This window comes from Patiria miniata, unplaced genomic scaffold (genome assembly GCF_015706575.1).
Source record: "Patiria miniata isolate m_02_andy unplaced genomic scaffold, ASM1570657v1 HiC_scaffold_3, whole genome shotgun sequence".
In the NCBI taxonomy this organism is placed as follows: Eukaryota; Metazoa; Echinodermata; class Asteroidea; order Valvatida; family Asterinidae; genus Patiria; species Patiria miniata.
The window spans coordinates 17,644,735-17,662,775 of NW_024037069.1; the positions used below are offsets into that span (position 1 = coordinate 17,644,735).

The 18,041-nt window shown below is 42.8% G+C and overlaps 1 protein-coding gene across 1 annotated transcript; it reads left to right on the plus strand.

Moving 5' to 3' along the window:
- The first annotated feature begins 5,944 nt into the window (after positions 1-5,944).
- LOC119738863 (sulfotransferase family cytosolic 1B member 1-like) lies at positions 5,945-17,230 on the plus strand. The gene is made up of 6 exons (XM_038213836.1): positions 5,945-6,153; positions 8,585-8,817; positions 9,419-9,542; positions 13,318-13,412; positions 15,039-15,204; positions 16,988-17,230. Exons 1-6 carry the CDS (start codon positions 5,994-5,996, stop codon positions 17,098-17,100), a joined length of 891 nt encoding a protein of 296 aa, XP_038069764.1. The 5' UTR covers positions 5,945-5,993; the 3' UTR covers positions 17,101-17,230.
- Positions 17,231-18,041: the final 811 nt, after the last annotated feature.

The following is an 18,041-nucleotide window of genomic DNA, read 5'->3' on the forward strand; positions in this document are numbered from 1 at the left end:
AAGATGGAACAATGCATAATTCTGATTTGTTTCATCATAATTGCGATTGTTTAAAGCCAATATTCGATTGTATTCAGTAAAGTGATTGGACGCACAGTGCAACTTATTCATAGGCCTGTTGTTTAGCTTGGACATTGTTGTTATTTTGATTTTGCACTCAAAGGAATTTCCAACATGTCAAGTTCTTTTTTGCTGATTAAAAATTAAATAAACAATTCCTCCATCAGAATGTCCTTTTCCTTATATCAGTTTTCTTTTTCTCAGTAAGAAGTGGACTGAATCTGAACTTGTCTTGGTATCGAGTGTTATACAACGGGAACTTGGTGGGAGTTGAAAATAAAACTACATTGTGTACAATGTACATTCATTGACAACAGTATTTTACCAATGACCCGACCCAAAATTATCAACCGCGAGTGATGAATCCACAATTAGTTTTTCCTTTTTAATCGAGGGACGACATTGTTTGCCATAAAAAGTGATGATTTGTCCTCTTTTTTTTTTTAAACAGTCCATTCCCTTTTATGCAAACCCAGCAGGGCTTGCCCGAAATGTTTGATGTATCTGAATCGTGTATTATCAGGAGTACTGGTCACATGCAATACGTAAATGCACAGACGGAACTAAGGCTTATTTATTGTATGTCGACTATAAACAGACTTTTGTTAAAAGAGAATTGTATGCCTGAATACCCGTACCCGGTCCCGGTGTTTTTGTTCTTGTAAAGTTGTCTGTTTCTTGTTTTTTTTTAAATATCTTTTCAGATACTACTGCAGTGGCGCACCCAAGGGGGGGGGGGGCCCTCGGGGGGCTCGAGCCCCCCCCCCCCCCCCCCCCCCCCGAGGTTGTCAATTTGTTATTTTTTAATGTTAGTTCCACGATTTAACCTTGGTGATATGTATGTGGCCTATTTTCGAGTAGTATAATAGGGGTGTCAGTGGCGCCACCAACGTCAAAATAGTCCTTTCCCTCCCCTCCCCCCCCCCCCCCCCCCCCACACACACAGTCGTTTTTTGCTATGCTTCCGAGGATTGGCTTTGTGTTTTCCTTTGTCCCTGTAATATAACACTCTCCCATAGACTAAGCACACAAACCTGCGTTCGAGGACAATAGGCACCTTCCTTCGAGGATCAATGGCCCCCTTTGTGCTCCTTTTGTTGTCTGTCCTCAGGCGTAATGCCATGCAGGAACACACACACACACACACCCACACACACCCACCCATACTTGTTTCACATACCTTGTGTGGACTTTCCTTTCTTTTCGTGTAGTTAAGGAACACCAGTGGAAAAACTCATTTTTCTCAAACTGTGAAAACTCTTACAACCCAATTTTTTTTCAATGATTCCCTTTAGTGTTTCTCTTCATTCTGCTACAGATAAACCTAACCCAAAAATGCCTCTAAACCTGTTTTCCAGAAATGGGGAAACACTGTGTGGACGTGGGCAAGTCCACACAACGTCGGTGCTACCTACATTATGTGGACGTCTTTTGTTCGGAAGTCCACACTGCGTATGTAAGACAAGCTCACCCACACACACAAACACTTTTTTTTCTGCGGCCAAAAATTTTGGGCAAATTTATTTTTAAAAAATTTTACTTCTAAAAAAAATTTGTTTTGAGAATTTTTTTTTTGAGCCCCCAAAAAACAAATCCTGGTTGAGAGGGGTTCTGTTCCCCCTTGGAGTTGTCTATGTGCATAATGCATTATGGGTCACCGACCGGATGTCCACCCTGCCAATTATCATTGGAAATCACCGCCCTTTTTACGTTCCATGAAGAATTAACGCCAACTGTGTATGAACAAAATTTCACTCCAAAGCCACCTACATGTATTTCCCACACTGAAGCTTCTCTTATTATCATTACATTTACATAAAAACGTCAAATTTGAGGATTTCTTTTAAGTTGCCCAACAAAACTCAGTACAATGTATTAACGAATACAATAATTTCGAATACAAAAATATATGTATAGGGTTATATGCATTTGAATACGTGGTAAAACCCTTTCAAAATTTAGAGTTCATTCTTATCTTGACATTCTAAAATTAGTAAACCGAACTTGATCAATTACTGTCTATGTTCTTTTTATATCTGGTCTGCATTGTGTAACTCAGACGAACTGATAGTTGTACAATGGAGAAACATTTCCATGCATCAACTAAAGGTTGAAGTCCCTGTTAAGTTGCATGATATTTGTTCATGACTTTGTTCCCAATTCCTGTATCTACTGACCTTACTTCCACTTCGGGGGTTCAACACCCCTCCCCCCCAGTCCCCCCAGTCCCCCCCCCCCCCCCCACTTGAAATTGGCCTTCCCTTATTTTAACATCCAACCCCCCCCCCCCCCCCCCCCATATGGTGAGAACACTAGCTACGCCCGCTAGGTGTAACACGATTGGTGTAACACAATGCACATTAATTGAAAACAGGAATTTTGGCCTTTAACTGGGCTATAGTGGTGTACCCTAACGTGGCGCACTTCGACAACTCACTGGACATCCGTTCAAATTGCTTCAAAATCCAAGAGCCGATTCTGTTCAGACTTACACACGTTAGTGCCGGATTGAACACCCTCCAGAAAAACTATCTGTCATTCATTTTGGTTTAGTACAAATGACAAAAAAATTCAGAGAGTACGACAGAATTGTCGAGAAGTTACTTACGCAAAACTGTCGAACTGTCCCCTAACGTGGTGCACGCCGCTGATTGGCTGAAATGGTTTGGTACCATGCTACGGTGGCCTATGACGATCATTTGCCCTGACGACAATTTGCCGTGAAAAAAGTTTCATTTTATTGCATTTTATGTTATGCAGGAAACAAAATGGATCTTTAGGTGTTTACAAGTTTACAAACGGCTACAACATTAAAAACAGTTGAAAAGTAAAGCAAATCTCTTGAACCTCGAAATCAGAAAATATAGCAATGCAAAAAGACATGACCCTTAAATAAAAAAATAAACATTGTCATTTCTGTTTTAGCCTCTGAAAAAGAACTTGCAACGTCAGGCCACATTGATTTTTAGAAAAAAATAAACAGTTACAAAAACGTACGCTCGTCCAATATTGTAAAAAAAATAAAAATAAAAATATCCAGTAACTTGAATAAATGTTTTTTAAAAAGAAGTAGGGCCTACAATACCAACAAATGACAATACATACAAACAATACACTTTTGCCAGCTACCAAAATCGAATAAAGAAAAACATTTACGAAAGTTGACAGGTTAAAAAACAGTTAGGCCTATGAAAGTTAACAGGTTAACTTTGCCACCGATACTGGAAAGTAAAAAAAATAATACATATCCCCACGTACGCTGAAGTTATTAAAACATAATGTTCATATATTTGTGACCGTGTGCATGTTATTGACTTCCAAAGAATGAACGGCAGCCAGCATGGAATTCTGCCGAAGATCTCTCTACAAAAATGAATAAATAAACAAACAAACGATATACTACAAGTTTATTTATTTTAAAATTTAATACATGATTAAATATACAACTCTAGCTCAAGTTAAGAGAATAGAAAAATCAGCAGTTATGTTTCAATAATAAATTTATTTCTGACACGATATTTAAAAGGCATCCTAGACGTTTTAAATACATAACAATTTCAACAATATTCATATAATGTCAATTACCCCTACGTTTTGCATATCCGCTACATTTACTCGATTATAATATCTAATCAAAAGTGCACCCGCACGGTACCGGTGATGCCAAGCCACATACAAACTAGGCCTAATTGTATTCACTTTATATGTCTATTACAGGCTACCGTACATGACGTCATGACAACCTAGAGCAGACGACACTATTTTTACGTTCCGGTAAATTTCCAGTAAACTTCGGATTATTCTGCTTACTTTTCATTAATACTGATAACGTTGACGAATAATATTACTTTTTAATTAGTTTAATTGTTTTGGAATCTTGAATTAAAAGAAAACGTCTGCTTGTTACCTTTTTTTGGCCATTGTTTCTGGACGTCGACGGCATCTTGATACTTTTTGCTATGGGATCGTCTGGCTTTCTGTGTAACTTTTGACCTTCTACGCGCAATCGTGACGTCAGAAATTTGAATCTAGTATGTATATTTGCGAAGGATTGTGTGACCTTTATTAAGTGTTAATTGTAAGAAAAATGGATTGTTCATTTCGTCAAGAGAGGAGAAAAATCAAAGTGCGCCACGTTAGGGGGCGCGCCACGTTAGGGTACACCAACAATACAAATGCTTTCTTTTAGATTGTGTGAATTTAAAACAGCACCTCAAATCTCAAATTGAGCAATACCATTTTACAGTTGAAGATTGTGCCTAAAAATCTTGCCATCTACTGCTATAAAACACTATTCATAAATACCTCAGACAGTTTAGCTATTCCTATTGGTCGAGAGCCCGTCACGTGGCCGGTATTAAACGGATGATAAAGACATGGCTAGCTGGTCTTAAACACTTTTCCAGTGTCACAATAAAATGTGGACTCCTAAAAATCCAGTGCCTCTTACCGTTTCATTGGTTGAACGTTCACAATCCTCACGTAGGCATGCGCAACACTACAAGCGAGTCAGAATTTTATAGTTCTAAATTCAAAACGCAACGCCCCAGGTGCGTTCTGCGTAACATCGCGCAGAACATGTTACGCGCGCGTCAATCTCCATAAAAGGGTTGTTTACATCTTACTCGCCAGCTGAACACTCCATTATTTTGCTAGAGGGATGTTTCAAAAAGCATGAAGTGAACTTGTTGAACAAAATCGGGATTTTTTTGAACGAATTATTTGAATTTTTTTTACGGAAAAGGTATTTATGAATGGGAATAAATATGTGCTCGGTCGGTATTTATCACTCCGTTTAATACCGCTTAGAGTCTGGGTGCTGATAATTACCCTCGCCTCCGGCTCGGGTAATTATCAGCACCCAGACTCTAAGCGGTATTAAACGAGTGATAAAAACCTCCGGAGCACACATTTATTCCCTTAATAGTACACAGTAACATTCACTGAATACATGTAGCACATAGTACAACAAATAATAAATACATGCAACGCGTCACGCGTCGTGAATCTTCGTTTCAAATGACGTCATTTCCTAGTCCACGTGCATCAGCATTTTGAGCGTCAACTTGCATAACGCGCATCTGCTGCGTCGTATATCGAACACATTTTGAGCAACAAGCGCGCGTGTTATGAACATTTTCAACACTGCGCAATGTGTGCTTGTTTGCGTAAAATATGCACTTGCAGTTCTCCTACAGAGATGGCCGTTGTCATTTGTATGACCGATCGCCGTTTGCGAGTTAGTTACGCCCATTGATCTCCATATACTGTGTATATGGAGATCAATGGTCACGCCCCTTTATAGACAACCCTATGGAGTTTTTGTACACTAATAGTTTTGTTTGTCTCAGATTTTGCTGTAGCCCCCCCCCCCCCCAAAAAAAATGGTACGAGCCCCCCCCCCCCCCCCCCTAGAAGCCTAGGCTTGTGGCGAGTGTCTTGGATGGACTCACGCAGAAACGAAACAAGAGCAAGTACACACGGACAGTTGGAACTAGTCACAATTATTTTTGAATTGCGCCCTAAAATCAGCATCCGGTATACGTTCTCATTCAGCCGATAGCAGCTACGATCATGCTATACAAAAGTCACGGAGTAGTAATGTTTTGATAGATAATTGCCTCATCTTGTAGTCTTCATCACAAATTAATGTGGCAAAAATCCACCATTGAATCCAAATAATTATGCATGTGCGGTAAAACCTTTGGTTTCGTTTTCAGGAGAGCCAAATGAAATGAGCCATCACAAGCCTTTTATTTGGCTGCATTGATGATTGCGAGTGAATTATGAACAGCGCCATCACAATGATCAACGGTCACCTGTTTGAGTTTATAAAATCAGGTAATACACTTCAGTAGACGCATCATAACAAATAGCAGCCTTTGTCCCCAGGGTGTTGAGCAGTAGCAAGTAGTGCTTGTGACAGAGTGAACATGGCGGGACCTTTGAGGATGGAAAATTGGGAGAAACTTCTGTACGTTCATAGAGGTGTGACATTTCATTCAAGTTTTATTCCTCCTGATTGCTGGGATGAAATTGAAACTTTTCAAGCCCGCCCATCCGATATATGCGTGGCAGCAGCTATGAGGAGTGGTACGTATAAGCAAAAGCATATTGGTTATAAAACCTTGCATGTACAGGAACATGGGCGCCAATAATTGACCTATCGCGATGAGCTCTGACCATTGATCTCCATCAGCCTCGACTCCAGGGGCGCGTGCTCGTTCCTTACACTAACCCCTGGCTGTGATGATGACGTAAATGACGATGAATGGCTATTCAGAGCGTACTGCGCGGGCATTTCGAAGATTGCACGCCGGGCGCGCCCATTATGCGCTCGCGCTCGCGCTCGCGTGCTTAGCTTTGCAAAAAAAATTATGATTCAAAAGTCGCGATGCCTATACGATATGGATTATGTCAGCCGCGTTTTTCGCTAAAAAAAACCCTGTATCTGTGGTTGTAAAGGCACGAAAGGGGTACGTACATTTAATACAAATCTTTGCTAATTAACACAACGTCCAAACGTTGTGTTTGAAAGGATTGATTCCTCAAAATCACAACTTTTAACATTTTAAAGATGGCATCGGCACGTAAAACGGATAAACTGCAGCCCTAATTATAATATACCGTATTTCGGTATATTTAAATTACACAATTCCAGGGGTGCGTTTTGGTGGTCATAACTAAAAACAGGCTCTGTTGTTTCTCTTTGGTTAATTGCTTTGGGGGTTTGAGTATTGCATTGTCGTGAGTAATTCTCATCCATTTAAAATTCCCGAAGAAATTCGCCGACAAGAAACAACCGAACCAATTCTTGGTTATGACCGCCAAAACGCACCCCAGGGGTTATGATCGCGCAATGCATGGACGGGGGACACAGCTCCGTGGACGGGGGACACAGCGTGCGCGAACTGTACTGTACTGGTTCGTGCGCAAAGTACGCACAACTTCCTGAGTGTGCAAAAGCTATAGCAACCGCGTCTTCGCGAGGGCGTCAGGCGTCGTCGGCGCGCGAATACATTCGAATTCAACTTGCAATGGTCTCCGAGACTAATCTCCGCCTCCAACTTCTTTGGGGACATTCGGAATACGCAGTGGATGGATCGGGAACCAGTCTAGATCATTTCAAACTCTCCTTTTTTGGCCGTTGATGGGGTACTTGTCCACGGAGCGGATAGAGTCACGTTAACGGAGCTTGTCCAATTACACCACAGATACAGAATAAAAAGACGGACGCGGAACGCGCAACATCTGAGAAAAACACAACTTATCGTACAAAAATTCCATAGGGTTGTCTAAAGGGTGTGGCTACCTCGCAAACGGCGATAGGTCAATCGGTGGGGGACGGGCGAAATGCCCCTCCCCACTTCTTAAAATGGTTGGACATCACATTATTTGTCCCCTCCCTCCTCCCACTTTTTTTTTCTCGCCCCGAATAAAAACGGTAGGCCTATATTTCATTCAAACTGATTCATTTTCGGTAATACATAGAGCCTTAAGGAAATAATTCCATCCAAACTTGAAAACAATTTTTAAATGTTTATCAAAACATCAACACCGAAACCTACATTGCATTGGTTCGTGCACGTACATGAAGACCCAGTTTGATCAATACGTGCTATAGCGCTGTCGGGCCGGACAAGTTCAATACTATCTCACCTGTGCATTATTGCGAACGATTAAATCTAGTACAGTGGATCCCACAAGAATTAGGAATAGTTCATTTTTTAAATGGAGTAGAGCCTTCAATACACTGATTTCATGCAGCAGCAACATACATCAGAGGCAATGACGGGACCATCTGATCTTGTTATCTTTTACGACTGCACTTGGGACAATGGGGGATTTGTGATAACAATAACCCGAGGACCTGAGTTAAGTCCTCGGGAGTTTTTCGTGTACAAACCTTGTGGGAGATGTTGAGAAAATGTGCAGACAATGGAAACAAAAGAAGGGAACAATAGGAGGTCCTCATATTATGATAACACGACTGGGTGTAGGGGGTAGTAGTGGACCTTGAACAAAAGAGGACAATTGGGTCCACGATTGACCGAAGGTCCACTTTTGAGGTGTGTGGACAAAACATATGGAAGTATACACAAAATAGGGGCAATAGCAGGTCCACCATTGAAGGTGTTTACAAAGGTGTACATGTACAGGGTTCCTTATTGGGTACAAATCACAATGGAACAATAGAACCCATAAGGAAGTCTTTAGAAATCAATCTACCCCACAAGTGTAAAGGCTATGGAGTTCGAGATATTCAAATTGTGGACGTTGAACAATAGAGGACGATAGGGTCCACAATAGACCGAAGGTCCACGATTGACGATCGTGTACAAAACATATAGGAGGTCTTCCTAAAAACTACGCAGACTGCGCAGACAGCTACAGCTGTTGGCAGCACTTCCGGATGAAATTTTCGCACAGGTTAAATCATTTTGGTATATTTTTTTTCAAGTAACGTGTTAGCTCATCAGCATCTATTTTACAACCCAGCTGCCGATCCTCTTTTTCCCCCCAGGTACACACTGGATGCTACGCATTATCAACCTCATCTTGGGAACCGACTCTCAATCTCTCACCTCTCCGATTTTCGAAGCAGTATTGATATCTGCTGTGACAAATCCCGACGCGCCACGACGTATGGGTTACCAGGTGGTAGCAGAACTGCCGACCGATCGCCCAAGGGTCCTGTACACTCATCTCCCAGCTACGCACGTGCCAAAGTCATTCTGGAACACCGATGGAGTCAAGGTACCTGACGAGTATTACTCCTATCCTTGCAACCTCGTTCCCCATGGGTACGATCGTGCTGCGCCATGTTGTTTCCCATCATGCCTTGCGCGATCTTGTTAGTAAGGAACGCCCACGCGCCCATGGAGTCGAGGCTGCTATCCCTGTGAACGTTTTGTGAGTTTTAGTTTCGCTGCGTGAGTATAGCTCAACGGGCCAGGAATCCTCTTTTTCATGAACTATGATTGTGAAGTAGATTTGACATGAAAGACGTACCCAGTGGCATAACTAGGGTTGAACTTCTGAGGGGAACGTGGGGGTGCACACATTTTTCATAAAGTTGTGAAAAATCATACTTCTGTTCAATTCAAGATTTTAAATGGGGCATGTCCACCCCCCGTAGTAACGCCTGAGCCTGACCCGAGTCAAATGAGAAAATACCCCGTACGACTGCATTTACTATTCGAAAATGTGTTCATTCATGTCTCGATAAAAAAAAATGACTTTTTATGGCTAGAAAGATAACACTTCCAAAAGAAATCACGATTTTCATCTGAAACTTGATAACCGTAGTGACAGTTCATCTTTGAAGAACGATTCCTCTTTCTGAACCATTGCCTAGATAATCTACGTGATACGAAACCCAATCGACGTCATAAAATCTGGATTCAAATTGGATTCGAACATCTTCAGCGATTTCCCACCGTTTTCTACATATTTGAAAATGACTTTTGATCCCAAACAGGGTAAGTAAAACAGTAATACTTAAGTATGATTTTTTTTTAAAGGGCGATGTCATGCTTCGCCTCGACCGTTGCGCGGCGGGGAGGCGGCTTCGCCAGTCAGTCAGTCAGTCAGACAAACATTCACTTTTCATAGGCAAACACTGATACCGTGTTCAGACTACTTGTTGTTGCGGCGCTATTGTCATACGTTTGTCGTCTGTGCTAGACCATTGCATATTACTTTTGTTGATATTGTTACATGTGTCAAAGTGGGGACCGATTCTACTAGCAAATACTACTTACCCGTAGAGTATTGCTACATTATGCATATTACATAGAGGGCGATAGCCATTCAGTAAGATGTACTGCCCAAAGTGCCCACAGCGGGTGGTGGGCAATGTAAGGGTAAGTATTCGCTAGTAGAATCGGCCCACACTTCTGTGGGGGAATTCTACTGCGCTCAACGTACCTGTAGAGTATCGCTACTGCAGAATAGCACCGTTGTGCGTGGGTGGGTTTGCGTACGAGATGAGAGTGCACGATGAAGGTGGGCCGCAATGAAGCGTGAGCCCTGAGCCAACATGATTAAAACCACTTATGGTAAACCTGAGGAATCGGCTCTCACCTTAATGGGATAAGCCGTCACTGGTCGGTACTGCAGGGCGCCAGCGGAGGAGGAACCGGATCCGGTTGCGCCGCTGGGGAGAGTAGAGAGGGCTGCGCGACCGGTTCTGCCGTCTGCCTGCAGCACATCCCTGAGATACAGGAGGTGAAGGTGTTGGAGGATTTTCAACATGCCGCTTGTATGATTTCCGCATGGAGTACTCCTTGAAGAAGGCCCACGAGGTCGCCACGCTCCGAACTTCGTGGGCGTTGTCCAGGGTAGGCTGGTCAGACGATATCAGTCGTATGGCCGTCACGACCCATCGTATCGCGGGATGCTGGACGATGCGGTGAAATCGTGGTTATGAACGAACAGAGCCTGGTGGTCACCGCGGATCAGTGCAGTCCAATGGAGGTACCACTTGAGGGCCCGGACAGGGCACCAGAGCTTGTCTTCTGGAACAGAGGAGTTTAAGTCAGGAATAAAAAAAATATCAAGCGGGGAGAATATCGCCGACTGGTTCTTTGTGAGGAAAGAGCCATGAGGGATCTGGCGGACCCCACCGGGCTTCCAACGGTCCTTGATATAATGGTCAGCCGTCGCGTGCTTGCAAGACCCGCCCATGATGACGGTAGAGTGTACATTGGGGGGGGGGGGGGAGTCGTGAAACATTACATGCCTCAGAGGAGGTGAGTGAGGGCGGTGCAATCGAATATCGAAGAACCCTCCCAGAAACCTGGATGAACAGCCGCAATTGCGGAGCGATATTTCTTGACAGTGCGAACCTCAAGACCCCACTGGATGAGATGGCAAAGAAAAAAGAGTTGTAAGGAAGGGATCCACCGCACACCGTCTGCACCATAGAAATGTTGTAATCGGCTCGCGTTAACAGTTCGGGTCGACTGCACTGTCATCGACTTCGGGCCGCGATGGCGGCAGCCTCTTGAGAAAGCCCAGCGTATCTGAAGGAACGCTGGACATCGGCCAGCACGTCAGGTGGAGGCTCACCGGATCGGGCTGAAGCAGGCCCGACTGAGAGGCTGACGAAGAGTGTCTGGCCGTTGTAGGTGGATGAGTGGGACATAGTAGAGAAGGCTGACAAGTCGTGGAAGCCACAGTTGTCGAGGCCAAAAAGGGGCAATCGGAGGACCGTCATGCATGGGTCCTGCTCAATTTTCCCGAGTACTTTGGGAAGTATATATAGGAGATCGGTGGAAAAGTGTAGGCAGACAGGTTGCCCCACGCGAATGAAAAGGTGTCAGTTCGCCACGCCTGGGGCTCCGGGGATCTGGAACAGTACACCGAGAGCTGGCGGTTGAGTACTGTTGCGACACCCTGATCGATGTGCGGTGAGATCCAACTGTTAGAAGATTGTCCGCGCGACCGAGGTTGGGAGCGTCCACTCTGCGGGGCGAATGCGGTCCGGGGGAGAGAGCATCGTGTTGAACGTGTCCACCAGATGGACCGCTCTGAGAGAGATGGCATGCCGGCGACACCAATGCAGTAGTTGTCATGTGAGTAGGCATATACTTGGGGAATGTGTCCCGCCTTGTCGGTTGATGTAACTGTGACACAGTCGTGTTGTCGTAGAGGGATGAAAACAGATTTACCAGGCAGCCCCATGCTTTGAAAGCGGTGAAGGGCGTTGAATACTGTCAGTTCAAGAAAGTTGATGTGCTGGGTGGTCTCTGCTAAAGTCAATGAACCCGCCATTTGGTGAGATTTCATCACCGCGCCCCAACCCAGCAGAAACGCATCTGTCGTAATGGTCACGGTTGGATCCCAAACAGGGTTGGATCCACCACCGGCGATGTGGCTGGATATGCAGTGAACACGGTACCACCTGGGATACTGGGTGGGACCATGGACGTAACATTTGCCAGGAGGCTGAGGAATCGCAACCAAACCAACGTTGGAGCTTTGGTTGTTATACCAGAGGGAATTAGCGCAATTAGAGGAGGGAATTAGCGCAATGACAAACATTGGCGACTGTGTCGGGTAAGCCGTGCCCCGTTGAAGACCGAGGACGGCATCTAGATAAGTAGGACAGTTGACAGGATTGGCTTGGATTTGGACTCGTTGATGTGGAAACCCAGGCCCTCGGCAAGGGAGTGGGTCTGGCGGACTGCGGACGTGAGCAGCTGATGCCCACAATTCGTCGATGAAGAGCCAATCGTCGAGGTACATTAACACCTGTAGGCCTTGACAATGGAGGGCACTGGCCGGCGTCTTCACAATTCTAGTGAAGACCTGAGGGGCCTTGGAACTCGTTTGTGGTGCCTTCGTAGAAAAGCCGAAGGAGCCTGGTGTGGTTGGGTGGTTTAGAACGTGGAAATATGCGTCCGTGAGATCCAGGAAGGCGGCAAAGCAAGGGACCGGAGGAGAGTCGAGGACAACTCTGACTGTGTCTATACGAAACGGTTTTATGAAGCGGTTGGGGGGCCGCAGATTCAAGATCGGGCTCCACAACAGACTGTGCGTCCTTTTTGGGGGGGACCACGAACTGACACTCCAGTTGCGCGTGAGTGCGCTGCACGCGCGCGTATTTACAGAACCAGGATATTTTGGCCGGAAGTGACATCCGCCACAATGCGGCACTTTTAGAGCGCACTCTGTAGGCCTACATTTTCGGTTTTACGAACTGACACTGACCTTAATTTCACCAATTAAAAAGCTTTTTAATTAATTTTGTGTGTAAGCACACAAGTAAACGGATGGATTCGTGTAAAACCTTTCAAACCGTTTTTCTCTGTTCTGTATTGCCGCATTATGCTTGGGTCAATTGGGTGTCATTTCGTGAAAACGAAAATCTTCCTCAGTATTTGCACCAGTGTACGTGTCCGATGCGCGCGCACTACCGGGTGTCAGTTCGTGAAACCGAAATTGTTGATAATTTGGTATTCACGAACTGACACCTACACGCGTGAGTGTCAGTTCGTTGTGCCGATGACGATTTGTCTATTTGTCGATAGTGAACAAAAGGAATGCTCACTACCTCCTCATCGTAGATGACTTATCCGCTGTTTCGCTTTGACTTACCGAGATAATTTAAAGGACGTTACCATTTTCTCTAAATTGTCATAGGCTATGTTTCCGAGTTACTTTTTATCTCAAAATATATTTTTTGAAAAGTTACAATTGATTAAAAAAACAATACATTTTAATACCCCTTGCATTTTTTCACCAAACCAGCACATATGGGTACTTGGATAAATCATGCTAGAAGTTTTTGGGAGAGACGAAATCACAAAAATGTGCTCTTCGTTTACTATGAAGACCTTAAAGAGGTAAGCTGTATACTTCACGTGTTATATAAGAATTATAGTCATGTATTAGATATCTCCAATGACAATTTTTCTCGACAGGATTGAGATCAGGGTGACCGTAAGATCAGAGCCAAATTCTGCTAAATGCACATCAAAAATCTGTCAGATTTATCAAAAATCTGCCAAATTCCCAAGAATTACTCGAAATACACTATAAACACTTATAATTAAAGTTCAAAGTACATAATAAACAATCTAGTCACATAAAGATGTTGTGAAATTATTAATAAATTTCGGGCAAAGCGTGGATCCGGCCACGACGAAGTCCGTAAACCCAGTGAACCTCGGCACCTAGACCAGCCAACCTGTTCCATTATACAGGGGTTTGTTTAAAAGGATTGAAGCTTTTTAAACGAATGTACAATTTTTTGTTCAAATTTGCTGTTATTCTGTCAAATAACCATTTTTGCGGAATTCTGCCATAAATCTGTCCAAAAAATCCATTCTGTCAAATTTTCTGTCAAACTCGTGTTTTAACAAAAATTCTGTCAAAGTTAGCCGAAAGTCGGCTAAAACGGTCACCCTGATTGAGATCCAGCAGCACATGAAGGATAAGGCCGGTGTGTAGACGGTAATTTTGTGCCCCGGTAAAGCTGTCCGGGGAACAGATTTACCTAGGTCAAAGTGTTCCCCAGCCCGTTAATTTGTTCCCCTCCATTTCTCACGATTCTTATACGAGTTTGAAAAAACCCAAGAATTTAATATAATAGACTTACTGAAATCAATGTGTTCAAGACAGCTTCCTGCCCTCCACAGATCCAGTGGCGGATGGGGGTGCCTATCCCCACCAAACAAAACAAAACAAAAAACACCATGGTCAGTCGCTGACTAACATTATACTGGTAGAATGGGGCCTAATTAATAAACAGAATGCACAAAGTTCCTAAATGTATTCTCAAATTGCCTTAGAATGCTGGAGAGAGCATGCATGGTAGATTTAAAAAATAAAATACACCCCTCGCCGAATAGTCTGAGTATCACCCGTTATCCACGGAGCCCATAACGTCTGATATGTCTAAGCATGCAGATTTATGCGATCCCATGCCTCAGATAATCGGAGTCGATTTTACTAAACCATGACGTCATTCCAACATCAGGACTCAATGTTTGATTGGTCAATTCGAATGCAATGGTTTGTAATACAACAACGGCCGGGCGCGCGTATCGCGTAACATAATACAGAGCGCGTGACCACAGCCTTTGTTGCTGTGTCTAGATTTTTTATCCTTGCCTATGACGCGACAACAGGTGAATGACCGAAGACCCGAAATAGAAAGCGCCCACTGATTGGTCAAAATCTACATGTCAACTGGCGGTTGTCTTGCATAATTAATCAGCGAATCTGCTCAAATATCATAGACCATGGCTCCGCCATAGTCTATTTCATAGACTACTCGCCGTCACGGAGTGAATAAAACCATTTTACATCCGGGGAAAAAAAACAGCTAACGCAAATATCCGGCTGTCAACGTACATAATAATATTCGGAAAACGTCAGACTTTTTCGGAAACGGGCAGGATCTCCTCAGATGATAATTGTACCTTTGAAGTATTGCATTTTGTATCAATATCCTAATTTTCGCCCAGAGTTTCCAACCAACCGTTGCCTCGATAGCAAACTTCCTGGAACGCCCTCTTTCGCAAGGACAACTCGACTGGGTTCAGGAGCGGTCTACCCTTGAGGTCATGAGAGCTATTCAAGCTCAGTGTCCACCGAACAAAGGCACTGGTTTGGAGACTATCATAGACAGAGGTACGAAAGCCCCGTATTTGAAATGGGGCTCAGATTCCTCTACAGTTTGTCCCCAAAAAGTGTCCGTCTGACTATTTCTAAAATAACTATAAAACTATGCATTCAATATTGATTTTTTTCCAGATACTCCTGATCCTTGGCCTCAAGTTCAGTGATGCGTGACTGAAATAAAATAAAACTCATAAAGGGTTTTAAGGAGTATCTGCACAATCAAAAAAAAATTCAAAATCGACTTCATGATTTTGTAGTTATTTAACAAAAAAAAAAAAAAAAAATGTTTTTGAGGACATACTGTATAAATACTGCACTGTAATCTAAATAGGAAGGGAACATATTTTGCTTGCGGTGGAATAGAGACTGTTTTACGATTCATTTTTGGTTCGGAAGTAATTTTTGGTTCACAGTAATGTCGCTAGGAAAAGGCAGTTGGGCTTTCCTAGCCTAAATGTCAAATTTCCATATATTTTTCGGGGGGGGGTTGAAATCTTAAGGATTTTGTTTTTGGCATATCAGGACCGGGGGAGGACAATACCCCAGGCCTCTCCCCCCCCCCCCCAAAAAAAAAATGTTTTCTAATAGCTCTGGAACGCATTGTCAGAAGATCTTGTTTGCAGTCAAAACATCGTGTGATTGTTTGTTGAAAGTTTGATGTCGTAATGGATGCGTTTGTTTTCGTTTTGTGTGTCTGCCTGAGTCTGTTTGTCAGGCATCATCATCATGTCGCCCGCAGGCGGGATCCCCTGCGGCGTTTCCAATCCTCTCTATCCTTTATACAAGCAGCCAACTCTGTTGTGGTCTCAGTCCCGGCATCTCTCCTCAGAACCCCGACATAGCTCGTCCTCTGTCTTCCCCTCCGCTTCACCCCATGTCTTTGTTTGTCTCGGTCAGTCCGTCAGCTTGTCCATCTGTGTCTATCTGCTGGTCAGTTGGTCGGTCGGTTCAGTGTTTGTCTGGCTGCCCTGTGTGTGTTTTTAGTTCATCTTTATCTATGAATCTGTCCCATGGTCTGCTGTTCGTGTGTTTGTCTATTGTCAGTTGTTCGTTTGTTTTTGTTGGCTTTTAAATATTATGGGTCAAGAGTTTTTAGTACATTCACTTATGTACCCAATGTTACTTTACAAGTGTACTTTGTTTAAATGTTAGGTTTAATTGTTTGAATTTATCCTTTTCACTCCGTGTAATTTTGCAATGTCAGCCTTGTGGCTGCCTGTTTCAAATTTTTAATTAACCAGAATAATAATAAAAAAGTGATGTATTTTTGTACATGGAAAGTATCAGCAAATATATGTATAGGGTTATATGCATTTGAATACCTAGTAAAACCCTTTCAAAATTTAAAGTTCCTTTCTTATCTTGACATTCTAACATTAGTAAACCGAACTTGATCAATTACTGTCTATGTTCTTTTTATATCTGGTCTGCATTGTGTAACTCAGATGAACTGATAGTTGCACATGGAAAAACATTTCTATATCAACTGTAGCCTATACTGAATACATGTATCACTAGGGGTTAAAGTCCCTATTAAGTTTCATATTGACCCATCGCCGTTTGCGAGTTAGCCACGCCCCTTAGACAACCCTATGGAATTTGTGTGTGTTCAGTTTCGTTCATCTCAGATTGTACACGTTCCACGTCCATTCCGTATATATGTAATTTTGCAATGTCAGCCTTGTGGCTGCCTGTTTCAAATTTTTAATAAACCAGAATGATAATAAAAAAGTGATGTATTTTTGTACATGAAAAGTATCAGCAACTGTTTCATCTTTCCTCCCGTTTACAGGTCTGAGCAATGAAGCGATCAAAGAGTGTTCCGATGAGGACGTAGCCCTCGTGAAATCTCAGCTCCAGAAGTTGGCTGACACCGACATTAGATACCTGAAAGAAATCCAGTAAAACTAATCGACACCTGAAAGAAATCCTGTAAAGTTAATCGACACCAATATTTGTTTACAGAGAAATCAATCAAAATCAAGGTTTGCGATTAGTCTTCTTACCGAATCGGTACAAGCCATGAGCGTCGCGATGGGGGGGGGGGGGGGGGGCATTCCCCCTATGGAAAACCAAAAAAAGGAAAAAAAAAAAGGAAAATGAGGTGCGAAGCCATATTGCTGTTAATTTGATGGGGGGGTAAAAAACGGTAAAAAAAAAAACAACTCAATCAAAAAAATTGTTTTTCAGTGTTTCTTACATCAAAAGTATGCAGACATTATGTACGTGTAGGTATTTTACAGAATTTTAAACTAAAATTGTTTTCAGTAATAAAACAACTGTATTTAAAGCGTATTCGATCTTAGACTCTGAAAGCTGTCGAAAGTATGACTGATTTAACTAATCATGATTAAAAAGCAAAATAACGTGAATATGGAACAATGCATAATTCTGATTTGTTTCATCATAATTTCGATTGTTTAAAGCCAATATTCGATTGTATTCAGTAAAGTGATTGGACGCACAGTGCAACTTATTCATAGGCCTGTTGTTTAGCTTGGACATTGTTGTTATTTGGATTTTGCACTCAAAGGAATTTCCAACATGTCAAGTTCTTTTTTGCTGATTAAAAATTAATAAACAATTCCTCCATCAGAATGTCCTTTTCCTTATATCAGTTTTCTTTTTCTCAGTAAGAAGTGGACTGAATCTGAACATGTCTTGGTATCGAGTGTTATACAACGGGAACTTGGTGGGAGTTGAAAATAAAACTACATGTGTACAATGTACATTCATTGACAACAGTATTTTAACAATGACCCGACCCAAAATTATCAACCGCGAGTGATGAATCCACAATTAGTTTTTCCTTTTTAATCGCGGGATGCCATTGTTTGCCATAAAAA